This window comes from Entelurus aequoreus, linkage group LG01, assembly GCF_033978785.1.
Source record: "Entelurus aequoreus isolate RoL-2023_Sb linkage group LG01, RoL_Eaeq_v1.1, whole genome shotgun sequence".
Taxonomy (NCBI): domain Eukaryota; kingdom Metazoa; phylum Chordata; class Actinopteri; order Syngnathiformes; family Syngnathidae; genus Entelurus; species Entelurus aequoreus.
In genome coordinates this window covers 40,186,103-40,201,975 of record NC_084731.1, presented here as the reverse complement: position 1 = coordinate 40,201,975, position 15,873 = coordinate 40,186,103, and the positions used below count along the sequence as shown (strand labels likewise).

The window sequence follows — 15,873 nt, the reverse complement described above, 5'->3', positions numbered from 1 at the left end:
TTGTCTTTCTCTCAGACAGACAGGGCTTTGCTGTCCGTAACACACACACACACACGCACACACACACCGCACAGTGAGCTAACGTTACGCTAAAAGCTAATTAGCCTTCACCTCAATGACTGCGAGCGAGCTGAGCTGCCGCTTATGTTTCTAGAACGTCAACGGGCTCATAGTGATGTTACTAGTAGTTGACTTGGAAGTGTTTATTATAATTTGGGGAGAGTCCGCTGCATTATGCTCACCTTTCTGCTCACTCCATTGAAGGAGCACTGACTCCATGCGCTCTGAATACGCACTGCTGATTGGCTGTTACATGCGCTCTGAATACGCACTGCTGATTGGCTGTTACATGCGCTCTGAATACGCACTGCTGATTGGCTGTTACCGCTCTGCGTGTAACCAATCAGATGGTTCTGTGGGTGGGACATTACTGGGTGCTGCAGAGACGTACTGACAGAGGCAGAGGCAGAACGAAGCGTAGCAGCTTGTTAAGACGTTAGTTTAGGCGGTGGCTCTTTGTTGTTAAGGCGGCCGCCTTAACAACATAGCGCTGCGGGAAACCCTGCCTAGTGGAGTCGGGACTAAATGTAATAGTCTCCGAATGAAGCGATTGTCTTGCTGCTGTCTCCCCCCATTCAACATGTACAGACGTAGCATTATATACTGTTGAGTTGGTTGCCTTAAAACGAGACTAGCAAAAACAAAAGTATGGTCTGGAGTTTCGTGTCGATATAACAATAAAAGAGGAGATCCAGTTGTCGTCTTAATGAGCTGTTTTATTCACAGCTTTACTGTACATAATCACAACATAAAAAGCAGAGAAAAGCTCAATTTCAAAAAAGGAGGTAAAACAAAAGTAGTTAACAGAAGGGGAAAAAAAGAAATAAATACTGTGATAACATTGAACAAGCAGAAATGCAAAAAGTCACGTTTGTTTAGCGTTTACTGCTTATTCAGCACCTACAGTGAGCGAACTCGTCCAAAAGATGGCGCCATAGCACAAATAATAACACACCTTTCTGTTTGTTAGGTTCTGCGCATGTCAAAGTAAAGTATTCCGAATTAAGGTGTGATGCATGAAAAACACGTCATAATCAGATCGTTTTTTTCAGGATCCATCTACACAGGAACATTCTAATCTGAATGATGATCAGATTAAATAAATGTTGTCCATGTACACATGGCGATAGTTTTATATTATTTGACAGGTTTGTAAACTAAAAGAAGGTTAGATATAATTACTGAACACGATAAAAATCAAGAGCATGATTACGAATTCAGTGTTAATATTTGAGTGGGCCTGGGCCCCTCTTTAGTGGAAAGGTTGGGCCTCAAGGTCAAAAAGGTTAAGAATCCCTTTACTAATTTACATTGTTGACATGGGTGTCAGCAACAAGGTTCACCATACATTAAGTAGTAAAAGTTGTTTTCCATTAAGGTACTACTTTTTCACTGTTAGCTATCTATGTACTCTGTGTTTTACAGTGAGTAAGTCAGTGAAGATTTGGCCATTTAAACCTTTCTTCTAAACGGGTTGTAGTGTAGAAACAATGGAGTTGAGTCAAAAAGAGGAAATGAGCCAATGAACGTGATGAGTCAAAGGTTCGGGCGCCCAACGCTCTTGCAGCTCATTTCGTGCATGAAGAACTTACTCAAACATTTGTCTCGAACGCCATAGATGACAGGATTGATGGCACGAGGTAGTATCTGTACGATGATGTAGCTAGCGAAGAGAGAGTCGCTGTAGTTCTTAGGGAACGAGTTCTTTATAGAGGTTTTGACTATTGGCGCGGCATACGTGGTCATGCATAGGAGGACCTGGACGCTGTGTAGCAGGATGGTCGTCCGGGCCTTCTTGCCATCCTTGCTGGCATTTTGGGCGGTACAGAGAATCATAAAGTATGTGTAAAAGAGAACAGACCAGACCAGGATCAGGTACACAATGTAGGTGCTGTCCTTCTTTTTGGAAATCAGCGGATTAGGGAAGGCATTTTCTCGCATACAGAACACTCTAGAAGAGAAGAAGTCGAGTGGCTTGGTGGCTAAGGTGATGAAGAGGTCAGGCAGAACCGAGATCAAGCTCGTGGTCCAGATCAGAACAATAGTGATGAGAGTTCTGTTGACGGTGCAGAGGCGGGCATGCTGCAGCGGCAGGCACACGGCGATGTAGCACTCGGCCGCCATGCACGCCAGATTGAGCGGCATGTTCTCGGTGGTGAAGAGCGCCAGCAGGATCAAAGTGACACACACGGACATGTTGATCGTGTACAGGATGTAGCTGACAAAGAAGAGCACCAGGGTCACGTTCACTTGGATTACGTTGTTCAGCACCAGGTGGAAGAAGAGGATGTAGCGAGGGTTGGTGTAGAACATCTGACCGCAAAGGAGAACTGTGTCACAGTTTGTTGTATGTTCTTTTCAAAGTTCCTGACTAAGTCTTGCCATGTCTCACCGTGTCCTACCATGTCTTACCTGATGCTTGCAGAAGGTGTGCATGAAGATGATGTTGATGTAGTTGATGAACAGGCCGAGGACAAACACTAGAACATTTTTGAAGACCATTTTGATAAACGGGTCTCGGTACTCCACAACCACGGTCACATTGTGCAGCATGAACTGCGTGTTCATGTCGGCGCAGAGCGAACACTAGTGATGACAAGACCGTGGTGTGTAATTAATGTCAGAGTATCCTTGACGGACTTTGGAATAGCAAAATGAAACAGATGACTATCTTTCCATGCATTAAGTCAATCAAATTTCAAATTTCTCAAATAGTTGTTCTAATGCGACTATTGGTCATACGCCGTGTGCCTCCCGTACACTGGGGGGTGCTTATTTCCTTGGAGCAAGTATAAATGTATTGCTTTTCCGGTTGACCTATGACGTTACACCAAAACAAGACATCTTTGCTGCTCCTCACAATTCGCTCGTTAAAGATCGCAGACCTGGATGAGTCAACAGCCCAGTTCTTGTTGTACCTGATGTTCGCTGTAATATTGGCATCTCCTATCGATGCACTTCAAATTGTTCTGTTCTTTTCATTTGTGAAGCAACTTCATTTCCAGTGGTTGCCTATATTTTTATTAAATGGGATTTGATTCCGGTTGTACCCCACGCGTTAAGACTGGCGCAGAGGGACAAAAGTGCCGCTCTGGTGGCACACTCACTCGTGAAATCTGGTTTTCAATCGCATAATCTAGGAGTTAGATCTGACTTTTAATAAGCCAAACACGATCAGATTAGGTGTTTTGCATGGGTTGTAGAATGCTTATTTTGAGCCGAAATATTTGAGAAATCAGACAAATTTAGTGAGTGGAAATGTAGTCACTGATGTGCTGGTCCTTGTGATCTATGGAGCTTAATTAATGTGTCTTTATTAAGAAAGGTTTTTTTGACTCTGAATTTATGTAACTGAATTTTTTGTGTTTGAATTTTATGAACTGAATTTTTTTTTTACATCAGATTATGCTGACAATTTCATTGACAAAAAATTGTTAGCAGAATGTGTGTGTTTAAAAATTCAGTGTAAAAAAATTCTAGGTCGTAAAATTTGCTGTTTTAAAAAGCAAAACTCACTCCCGGTAAATTAATACTAAAGCAATCGATCCTGTCCCAGAACCAGCCAATGAGGTGTCAAGTTTAAAGTCACGTGACACAGGTATTGCAAAACAGTATAAAAAAGGCAGTTAACTGGGCTACCTGGGCATAACACAACATAATCAACATTTCAATGCAGCCCGCTGGATATTTTCTAACTATAGAAATTATTCCAATAGTTAGAATCTGCACTTTTGATTGACATGGGAAGCTGTGTGGGGAAGATTGGGTGGGTCACAAAAGCCTGATAGCGAGTGTTAGACGGAGCCAGATTTTTACAACAAAGTTCTGCAGAACAGTGATATTTTTACGAACATGTGGATGTTTTTTTTACCCTAGGTGTTTAATTTTTCCCGTGTTCATTGCATATTTGTTGTTATTGCTCGATTATAAAATGTCGATCAGGGAGGTGGTCTTCAGTAGAGGAGCAACGTTCATATATTCTCAATATTCAGTGTTTTATTGTAAATCCCAAACTCTATATTTTTATGTAGATTCTGACTGTCATATTGGGATTAATGCTGATGGGATTGTGTTGAAAATTTTAATTTCCCCTCAGGGATTAATAAAGTATTTCTGATTCTGATTTCTGATATAATTCCGTTGAAAATCTAAAGTTTATTTAGTTTTAGAGATGGTCTGCTTCGTTTTTTTTTTACTGAATAAAACACTCAGAATGTACATAAAAATTCAGAATGTGGGATTTACAATATTAACTATGAACAATAAAACACTGAATATTCAAAATATATGAACGTTGCTCCGTTACTTCCTAGACCACTCCTTGAGCGACATCTTTTATTATCGAGCAAGAGCAACAAAGATGCAACAAACAGCAAAAAATATAGGCAACATGGGAAAATTCATCCACTTATTTGATATATCACTTTTCTGCAGAACTTTGCTGTAGAAATCTGCCTCCGTCTGACACTTGCGTTTGCGAGGTCTCAGGCTGGTTGCTGCCCAGCCCACTCTGTCCTGTGCCTCGTCTGCATGAAGCAGCACTTCCTATGGTCACCGTAGTAACCTGTATGTCACTTAAAAGTGCAGATTCTAACCATTGCAATCATTTCTAAATATCCAGCGGGTCGCATTGAAATGTTAATAATGTTGTATTATGCCCAAGTAGCCCTAACTGCCTTTTTTATGCTGTTTTGCAAGACCCGTGTCACGTGACCTCAAACTTGAGACCTGATTGGCTGCTTCTGAGACAGGATGGATTGCTTCTGTCTTAATTTACCAGAACTGAGTCAACCCAGAGCGGGACAAACAGTAGAAAATGGATGAATGGAGTCTTGTTTTATGAAGCAGCAAATTTTGCGACACTGAATTTTTCAGCTCTGAATTTTTTATGTAGATTTTTTTTTTTACACTGAATTTTTAAACACTGAATTTTTAAACCTTAAATTTTGTAACTGATTTTTGAAACATGCATTTTGCTAACAATTTTTTTATTTTTATCAAATTGATGCAAAAAACTTCTGTTCACAAAATTCAAACGCAAAAAATTCAGTTACTGTCCATACATTCAGTGTAAAGAAAAACGCTTTCATAATAAATAAATAAATTAATCTCTATAGTCATCCTCTTTACAGTGCAGCAAAACCACATGACTTTGACTCAGAAAGAAAATGAAGTGCACACATCATTGTTGTTGTTTTTTAACTGAACACGGGTAACGGGGGCCAGCTAGTGCGACTGCACCAGATGTACGTTGGTAAACCTCACTCCCCGACAATTTCAAGAGTAGTACTGGCTGCTGGGCTGCCAGCTTGGGCTTTTAGCCTAGAGGCTAGCACACTTACCTCTCAATCGGTTGACGTGATTTCGCAGTAAGGGAAGATCAGAACACAATGCAGAGCCGCTATAATGGTGTTGTGACCTGTATGAGCGTGAGGTTTAGGGGGGTGAGTGTAACGGTGGCCAGGCAAATACGTGGGTACACCTCACTCACCGACAACTTGAAGAATAGTGCTGGGCTACCAGCTCTGTGTTTTAGTCCAGTGGTCAGCACACTTGCCTCTCATTACGAACAACCAGGGTTCGAGTCCTTGTGCGGCATGCTGTAAAAAGGCACAGAAGTCGAACCAGCTGGGTTATACACGTAGTCCAATAAGAAGTCACATGTATTTCTTCATACTAAACATGACTTAACTTGTTGTGGCAAAATAAATATTTTAGTAATTTCTTGTCTAACAACCATTTTAGTCTAAGTGCTTCTTACGTACCTTACATTGTATTGCTTTGCCTTAACTGCCTGGGCCTGTTTTATGTTCAAAAGAAAGGACACTTTTATACCCACAAATCCCAGGAACATAAGACAAAGACTGTTGTGATAGCAGAGATCACTTATTTATATTGTATTTGTCTTTTGGGCAAAGATTACTCTCCCTATGGGTTTCTTTTGTGATTGATGTTGTATTGATGTCTTTACCAAGGTTTGACCAAAATATTCCTGTTTTTGAAGTTTTCTTCGTCTTGCTCACACTCTCTTTTCTTTTAGCAGTATAGTCTTGCTTCTCTGTAAAGTTAATTTACCATTTGAAAGTGTTGTTTAGTAACTGTTAACTTTAAATAAATGTCTGCAGTTTTTGCTGAGAAGCAAAAAAAAAGAGAAATTTGAGAGGAAAAACGTTTTCTCTTTTTAAACACAAAAAATGTACAGACAATGAACCAAAATTGCGCCCAAAAAACCAAGGTCCGGACCGTAGCGTACCGTTCTGTACTGTAGGTTACCTGTACCGTTGCACCCCGAATAGACGTTTGATGCAAAACACGCTTGCTGTGCCTCACTGTGCACTGTGTGGGGAATAGATGTAGAAGTTGTGCTACTTGTTATAAGATCCACTGTGCTGAGTTTTTTAGAAAAGTTTCATGTTTACTAAAGGAATGTCCAAAGAAAGCTGAGGTATTTGAAGTATTTATTTGAGATCTCATTTAATATCATATAACGCTATTATTCGGAACACTGAGTTTACTAATTCAAATGCATAAAATCCAGATCGTGTGCAGTGCTCGGAAACTAAAATACGCTTACATTGTCAACGAGGGGGAAAGAGAGGAATGGACCCAAAGAAAACGAGAGAAGTTGTCCAAACTTTTGCGCTCATTTAAAATTGAAAAAGACAGACATTGTGGTGAAATGTTTGCACTGTCAAATGAAGCTGAAGTTTCACTAAAGCACTAAACTAATGATGCATCACATTACCAGAAAGAATCTTGCATTATTATTATTATAATTGCAAGAACAAGGTCAAAGTCTATTTTAGCAGCTAACGCCATCTTATATGTTTGACTTGCATAACATATGTTTTATTCAAATAGATGGGAGAACATGTTAGCATCTACATTTTGTATTTTGATCCCATGTTAAGTATATAACACGGCAGATGTTTACAAAAGACCTAATTCCTCTCTCATTTTAGCTCAGTAGGCACTGTAAAAATCTTTTGTCTGTGTCTTCTGTATCAAAATCAGTGTTGTCATGAGTTATTGACCTATTCAAGGCTGTAATTACCCAGCCTCAAATATCACACTCCAACTTATTTTTATAAATATTGCATATTTTGCATTCTCCATTTGTAAAAAAAACAACAACAGTCAAATCAGTTAAATCTTTACAGTAGGTTTGGGCATCTTGATCAACAATATCATTTGCCCATGTGGTTGGACAGGATATACACACATACATATTTGTGTGTGTATATATATATATATACATATATATATATATATATATATATATATATATATATATATATATATATATATATATATATATATATATATATATATATATATATATATATATATATATATATATATATATATATAGTGTGTATATATGTATGTATATATGTGTGTATATATACTTGATATTTTTGACAAAAAGCCAAAAAAAAAAAAAAAGGCTATATCAATAAATAGAGCGTTCAATTGTTAATGTATTGCTGACTTATGACACTTTCATGAGCGGGTGCCTTGTATAGTCAATCTTAAACTTGCACGAGGGTTTAAAGTGCAATTTAAATTTTCTGTGCATTTAAAAGAAAAAAGGTAATTCGAATAATCCTTGTTTATTTAAACTATTTTCCCTAAAAGAAGCATTGAGGCAGTATTCAGTTACGCTATTATTTAAACAAATGAATCGATAGATTCCATGATTACCAAAATAATCAATAACTGCAGCCTCACTTAAAACCATAAGTGGTGTTAGACACCTTTTACTACGTTAGCTTGTGAGTCACACAGCAGACATGCATGAGGCAAAAGGCAAACAAATTGAAGAAGGTAAAATGTCCATCAAAAGCAAGCACAGTAAAATTGAACAAGACAAGCAAAGAGAATACTAAATAGTTACTGCAATATAAATGTGTATGTCCTACACTTACAATTAGTAGCAAGTGTGTCACAACACAGCAGAGGCAGGAAGAGAAGAGAAGAACATCAGTGCTCCATCTTCATACCATCTAGAGCAGAGGTATTTGCTTCAACTTTGAGTATAACTGTTCAATTTCGACATAATGCTTCTATTTCACCGCAACACAAAATATCATAAATACAATAATCACACTGTTTGAGTGGAGATATGCTTGGTAAATTAAGCACAATTGAAATGTTACCAGTCATACTAATACAACACAAATAGCTCACCTCTCCTTGGTTGCTGTCAAAGTAGCTCTCATATGATGGAAGTTGAAAACTCGAAGGAGACTAAATGTCTAGTGAAGACAATAAAAAGGGAAGCCATCCAACTCATCTGAGTCTCGCTCCCTTCTTATGACTCCATGAGCTGAGAGGCCACCTTTTATGCTGCATCTGTGCATGTGTGTGCGTCACATGATGGCAACCATGTAGGGAGTTAAATGGGTGAACTTTGAAAAGTGAGCTTCACCTACTTAACAAAATACATTCAATGATTGATAATTATTATTACTATTACTGACCATCATATTGTTGATTGAGTACATACCTTGCTTTTAAGGTCACAGTTCGCTTTATTAGATGTAAAACAGCTTAACTTTTGTGTGAACAGCTTTAATGATTGAAAGGGTAAACCGCTTGCAGGTAATTCTTCAATAAAAAACATTCTCGAGTCCAAAAAAATTAAATTTAAAACATTTTGTGCATTTTGGACGCTAAAAGCATTCCAATGCATGTGAATATACATGCTACGTGTTATGAGTGACAAAGAAAATGAGTGAAAATCTAATTATATACAGTATGTTATTAGTAATGAATTCATTAAACATTAATGATATAAAAAAAATAAGTTGTGGGTGAAAAATGGCTTTGGACAAGCCTGGTTTACAGTGTTTCTTTTTAGGAAAGTGCAAAAGTAATGGTTTGAACATGATGAATTATAAAAAAAATGTCAGTAAATAAATGTACGTTATTGGCTGAAGTCCGGCATTGATAGTTTAGAACTCGTAGCCCTGTTCGTCATCTCGACTGAACGCACACAGCTTTCGTATTATCCACTTTGTCTTTTCACGTATTTCACCACAAAGGCCAAGTATTCCCAATCATAGACTTTAACAACATAAGAGTGTTCTCGAGCTCTGGCTTCTCCTTTGCAGATGACTGTGTGCATGTTTTTATACTCCAGCTATCAATACTCCAGCCCTGACTGGAGGCTGACAGGTGTGCCAGACTGCCAATCAGGTACAGGTGAGGGAAACAAGCGCTCAGGGAGACGTGCAGGAAAAAGAACCAAAATAAGAGCGCTGACAGGAAATACCATACTTGCCAACCCTCCCGATCTTTCCGGGAGACTCCTGAATTTCAGTGCCCCTCCCGAAAATTTCCCAAGGCATCCATTCTCCCGATTTTCACCCGGGCAACAATATTGACGGCGTGCCATGATGGCACTGCCTTTAGCGTCCCCCCCTCTGCTGCTGGCCCACCGGAGAGGATGGTGGCGCCCTCTGCTGCTGGCCCACCGGAGAGGATGGTGGCGCCCTCTGCTGCTGGCCCACCGGAGTGCATGGTGGCGCCCTCTGCTGCTGGCCCACCGGACTGCATGGTGGCGCCCTCTGCTGCTGGCCCACCGGAGTGCATGGTGGCGCCCTCTGCTGCTGGCCCACCGGAGTGCATGGTGGCGCCCTCTGCTGCTGGCCCACCGGAGTGGATGGTGGTGCCCTCTGCTGCTGGCCCACCGGACTGCATGGTGGGGGCGTCTGCTGGCCCACCGTACTGCATGGTGGCGGCGTCTGCTGGCCCACCGGACTGCATGGTGGCGGCGTCTGCTGGCCCACCGGACTGCATGGTGGCGGCGTCTGCTGGCCCACCGGAGTGCATGGTGGCGTCTGCTGGTCCACCGGAGTGCATGGTGGCGTCTGCTGGCCCACCGAAGAGGATGGCGCCGTCTGTTGCAGACCCACTGGGGTGGGAAGTAGCTGTGCCTCCCCAGCTGCACAGCTACTCATAGCCCCCCCATCAAGGGACGGATCCCAGACGTCACCAGATAGGCCCACAGACGACAGGGGTGGGTGAGAGAGGGCTTGGAATGAGGCCGGACTATTCTTTAATTTAGCCATCATCACCAGAATCCCGTCAAGCCTCTCCGCCATCGAAATATCTGCGGGGTTCGTGTTAGGCTGGAGTATTCTGTCACAGAATGTTGGTGACGAACCCCAAGATGCAGAGAAGGCAGGCTTGGTGCAGGAAAACATTAATGTTCACAATAAAGCAAAAACACAAACCAGGAACTAGGAACAGGCAAAATGAAAACAGGAACCAGCAAACACTAAAACTGGAAATAGCTAACGGCTAACAGGATCTGGCTAACAGGAAAACAAGAAGCTAGGAGACAGCAAACTACAAATAGCTATCAGGAACAGCTTACCGCTACGACGACAAGTAGTAGCTCGACAGGTAGTAGAGACATCGACAAGTATCAGCGACAAGTATTAATGACATCGACAACACTCCAGCACAGACTGGATGGCAAGGCAGGTTTAAATAGCAGCTGGCTGATTGACACCAGGTGTGGCCAGGTGCCAATCAGCCACAGTTGAGGGAAAACAGCACTCAGGGAGAAAACAGGAAACAACCAAAATAAGAGCGCTGACAGGAAACAAAGACAAACACAGAGGAAAAACTAAAACATAACCAAACTGTCAGGGACAAGCCTGACAGTTACGTCTCATCTCGATTACTGTAACATATTATTTTCGGGTCTCCCTATGTCTAGCATTAAAAGATTACAGTTGGTACAAAATGTGGCTGCTAGACTTTTGACAAGAACAAGAAAGTTTGATCATATTACACCTATACTGGCTCACCGGCACTGGCCTACTGTGCACTTAAGACTTTAAGGTTTTACTACTTACGTATAAAATACTAAACAGTCTAGCTCCATCCTATCTTGCTGATTGTATTGTACCATATGTCCAGGCCAGAAGAACTCCGGCTTATTAGTGATTCCCAAAGCCCAAAAAAGTCTGCGGGCTATAGAGCGTTTTCTATTCAGGTTGCAGTACTCTGGAATGCCTTACCAGTAACAGTTAGAGATGCTACCTCAGTGGAAGCATTTAAGTCCCATCTTAAAAGTCATTTGTATACTCTAGCCTTTAAATGTATTCAGATCCAAATGTTATCTTACATCTCTTACCGTAGATTTCCTTGAATAAAAACTCATTTTTGAAAAAAAAAAATATATTTTTGTATATATATATATATATATATATATATCCCATCCATCCATTTTCTACCGCTTATTCCCTTCGGGGTAGCGGGGGGCGCTGGAGCTTATCTCAAGTACAATCGGGCGGAAGGCGGGGTACACCCTGGACAAGTCGCCACCTCATCGCAGGGCCAACACAGATAGACAGACAACATTCACAATCACACAGTAGGGCCAATTTAGTGTTGCCAATCCACCTATCCCCAGGTGCATGTCTTTGGAGGTGGGAGGAAGCCGGAGTACCCGGAGGGAACCCACGCAGTCACGGGGAGAACATGCAAACTCCACACAGAAAGATCCAGAGGCCGGGATTGAACTCACGACTACTCAGGACCTTCGTATTGTGAGGCAGACGCACTAACCCCTCTTCCACCGTGCTGCCCATATATATATATATATATATATATATATATATATATATATATATATATATATATATATATATATATATATAAAATGTGCATATATGTATATAAAATGTGTATATGTATATGTATATATATATATATATATATATATATATATATATATATATGTATATGTGTGTGTGTATGTGTATGTATATGTATCTGCTCATCTGCCCACATATAAGGTCAGGTTTCTTTAAAAATGTTGGAATATCACGTATTGATCTGGCTCTAAATGAACAACGGACTCTCAATATCAGCATCCACAATGCCAATGTAAAGGAACATCGTGAGATATTAGAATACCTGATACACGCCACTTGCTTTCTGGGGAAACAGGAGCTTTCATTTCGTGGCAATTATCTCAATTGAGAAAGAGAGACATTTAAAGGCCTACTGAAACCCACTACTACCGACCACGCAGTCTGATGGTTTATATATCAATGATGAAATCTTAACATTGCAACACATGCCAATACGGCCGGGTTAACTTCTAAAGTGCAATTTTAAATTTCCCGCTAAACTTCCAGTTGGAAACGTCTATGTATGATGCGTATGCGCGTGACGTCACGACGGAAACGGAAGTATTCGTACCCAATGTGTCACCATACAAACTGCTCTGTTTTCATCGCAAAATTCCACAGTATTTTGGACATCTGTGTTGGTGAATCTTTTGCAATTTGTTTAATGAACAATGGAGATTGCAAAGAAGAAAGTTGTAGGTGGGATCGGTGTATTAGCGGCTGGCTGTAGCAACACAACAAGGAGTACTTACTTGGATAGCAGACGCGCCAGCCGATGCTAGCCACCAACCGCATCTGTGATCGGGTGGAGTCCTTCGTCGCGCCGTCGATCGCTGGAACGCAGGTGAGCACGGGTGTTGATGAGCAGATGAGGGCTGGCTGGCGTAGGTGGAGCGCTAATGTTTTTATCATAGCTCTGTGAGGTCCGGTTGTTAAGTTGCTAAGTTAGCTTCAGCGTCGTTAGCAACAGCATTGTTAAGCTTTGCCAGGCTGAGAATTATTAACCGTGTAGTTACATGTCCATGGTTTAATAGTATTGTTGATCTTCTGTCTATCCTTCCAGTCAGGGATTTATTTATTTTGTTTCTATCTGCATTTTGAGCCAGATGCTATCACGTTAGCTCAGTAGCTAAAGAGCTTCGCTGATGTATTGTCGTGGAGATAAAAGTCACTGTGAATGTCCATTTCGCGTTCTCGACTCTCATTTTCAAGAGGATATAGTATCCGAGGTGGTTTAAAATACAAATCCGTGATCCACAATAGAAAAAGGAGAGTGTGTGGAATCCAATGAGACCTTGTACCTAAGTTACGGTCAGAGCGAAAAAAGATACACCCTGCACTGCCTCTCTAGTTCTTCACTCTAACGTTCCTCATCTACGAATCTTTCATCCTCGCTCAAATTAATGGGGTAATCGTCGCTTTCTCGGTCCGAATCTCTCTCGCTCCATTGTAAACAACGGGGAATTGTGAGGAATCCTACCTCCTGTGACATCACGCTATTTCCGGTATAGGCAAGGCTTTTTTTTATCAGCGACCAAAAGTTGCGAACTTTATCGTCGTTGTTCTCTACTAAATCCTTTCAGCAAAAATATGGCAATATCGCGAAATGATCAAGTCTGACACATAGAATGGATCTGCTATCCCCGTTTAAATATCAATCAATCAATCAATGTTTATTTATATAGCCCTAAATCACAAGTGTCTCAAAGGGCTGTACAAGCCACAACGACATCCTCGGTACAGAGCCCACATATAAATAAATAAAAAAATTTCATTTCAGTAGGCCTTTAAAACTCAAAGAAAAAGAGAACAATGAGGACTTCTACAACAAAGTCATAGAGATCTTCATCCAGAAGGGAAGGCGAATGAACTTCATTTACAAGTAAAGGTAAGATATACTGTCTAGTGCAGGGGTCCCCAAACTACGACCCGCAGGCCGGATTATTTATTATTATTTTTAAAAATCTGTCCCTTCTTATCCATTTTCCACCGCTTGTTACTCTCGGTGTCTCCTAGCCGCTCAGGCATATCATATTGTCTAAAAATGCATTTTCCTATCGATAACGTGACATCATTGCGCTCGTGCCGCAGTGTCGGGCAAGCACGCAGCAAGTGTGCACTATTTCAGTCAATTAGTCCACAAGAAATATATACACTATCGTTCAAAAGTTTGGGGTCACATTGAAATGTCCTTATTTTTGAAGGAAAAGCACTGTACTTTTCAATGAAGATAACTTTAAACTAGTCTTAACTTTAAATAAATACACTCTATACATTGCTAATGTGGTAAATGACTATTCTAGCTGCAAATGTCTGGTTTTTGGTGCAATATCTACATAGGTGTATAGAGGCCCATTTCCAGCAACTATCACTCCAGTGTTCTAATGGTACAATGTGTTTGCTCATTGGCTCAGAAGGCTAATTGATGATTAGAAAACCCTTGTGCAATCATGTTCACACATCTGAAAACAGTTTAGCTCGTTACAGAAGCTACAAAACTGACCTTCCTTTGAGCAGATTGAGTTTCTGGAGCATCACATTTGTGGGGTCAATTAAACGCTCAAAATGGCCAGAAAAAGAGAACTTTCATCTGAAACTCGACAGTCTATTCTTGTTCTTAGAAATTAAGGCTATTCCACAAAATTGTTTGGGTGACCCCAAACTTTTGAACGGTAGTGTATATATATATATTAGGGGTGGGCAAGTTAATGCGTTAATTTCGAGTTAACCCATCAATCTATTAACGCCAACAATTATTTTATCGCGCATTTGCGTATGTTGTTTACCGTATTTTTCGGACTATAAGTCGCAGTTTTTTTCATAGTTTGGCCGGGGGTGCGACTTATACTCAGGAGCGACTTATGTGTAAAATTATTAACACATTACCGTAAAATATCAAATAATATTATTTAGCTCATTCACGTAAAAGACTAGACGTATAAGATTTCATCGGATTTAGCGATTAGGAGTGACATATTTTTTGGTAAACGTATAGCATGTTCTATAGGTTAGTTATTTGAATGACTCTTACCATAATATGTTACGTTAACATACCAGGCACGTTCTCAGTTGGTTATTTATGCGTCATATAACGTACACTTATTCAGCCTGTTGTTCACTATTCTTTATTTATTTGAAATTGCCTTTCAAATGTCTATTCTTGGTGTTGGGTTTTATCAAATAAATTTCCCAAAAAAATGCGACTTATACTCCAGTGCAACTTATATATGTTTTTTTCCTTCTTTATTATGCATTTTCGGCCCGTGCGACTTATACTCCGGAGCGACTTATACTCCGGAGCGACTTATACTCCGAAAAATACGGTACATGCTTTTATTTTGTTAACGCCTATTGCTGGCTCCTGCGGAAAAGGAAGGAGAACGCACAAAAAAACAAAACATCAAGACGCACCATCGCACGAAGAATACACGAGTTGTATGAAAAGGAGAGGACTGTAAAAGTGACAACTTTACAGCTGTAGTTGCTCTCAGTGGGGACTACTGGACATCAATCGGTAACCATAATTACCTCGGAGTAACAGTGCATTATATTGATTGATTGATTGATTGAGACTTGTATTAGTAGGTTGCACAGTGAAGTACATATTCAATGAAAAGTGGGTGCTGCATTCACATGCTCTGTCTATAATGAAAACAGAGGAGAGGCATTATGCTGAAATATGCGCGGGGCACTTCACTGAAGTTATACAGCAATTCGGGCCACTTTATAATGAATATGTCGGCATGTCTTTGTAAAAAACAGAAAAGAAAAAAAAGAAAAAGAAAATATAACACCAAATTATTTAGGGGGGCTTAAGAATATTTTAGGGGGGCTAGAGCCCTCTAAAATAGGCCTAACAAAAGGAGGATTACCTCCAAATTCTTTAGGACAACCTAAAATCATCAGCCCAGAGGTTGGGTCTTTGGCGCAGTTGGGTGTTCCAACAGGACAATGACCCCAAACACACGTCAAAAGTGGTCAAGGAATGGCTAAATCAGGCTAGAATTAAAGTTTTAGAATGGCCTTCCCAAAGTCCTGACTTAAACGTGTGGACAATGCTGAAGAAACAAGTCCATGTCAGAAAACCAACAAATTCAGCTGATCTGCACCAATTTTGTCAAGAGGAGTGGTCAAAAATTCAACCAGAAGCTTACCAGAA

General features: G+C 40.5%; 1 protein-coding gene across 1 annotated transcript; it reads right to left on the bottom strand.

Annotated features, from left to right (window-relative positions):
• Positions 1–1,232: 1,232 nt before the first annotated feature.
• LOC133645939 (odorant receptor 131-2-like) lies at positions 1,233–2,628 on the bottom strand. The gene is made up of 2 exons (XM_062040869.1): positions 2,473–2,628; positions 1,233–2,373 (listed from the first exon to the last, which is right to left on the bottom strand). The coding sequence occupies exons 1-2, from the start codon at positions 2,626–2,628 to the stop codon at positions 1,597–1,599; spliced, it is 933 nt and encodes a 310-aa protein (XP_061896853.1). The 3' UTR covers positions 1,233–1,596.
• Between the last annotated feature and the right edge of the window lie 13,245 nt (positions 2,629–15,873).

What these genes read in the sequence shown, in the direction of transcription:
- LOC133645939 (XM_062040869.1), bottom strand. Translation starts at nt 2,628, where the DNA reads ATGAACACGCAGTTCATGCTGCACAATGTGACCGTGGTTGTGGAGTAC. An exon ending in ACACCTTCTGCAAGCATCAG is followed by an intron (nt 2,374 to 2,472) that starts GTAAGACATGGT and finishes CTTTGCGGTCAG; the next exon opens with ATGTTCTACACCAACCCTCG.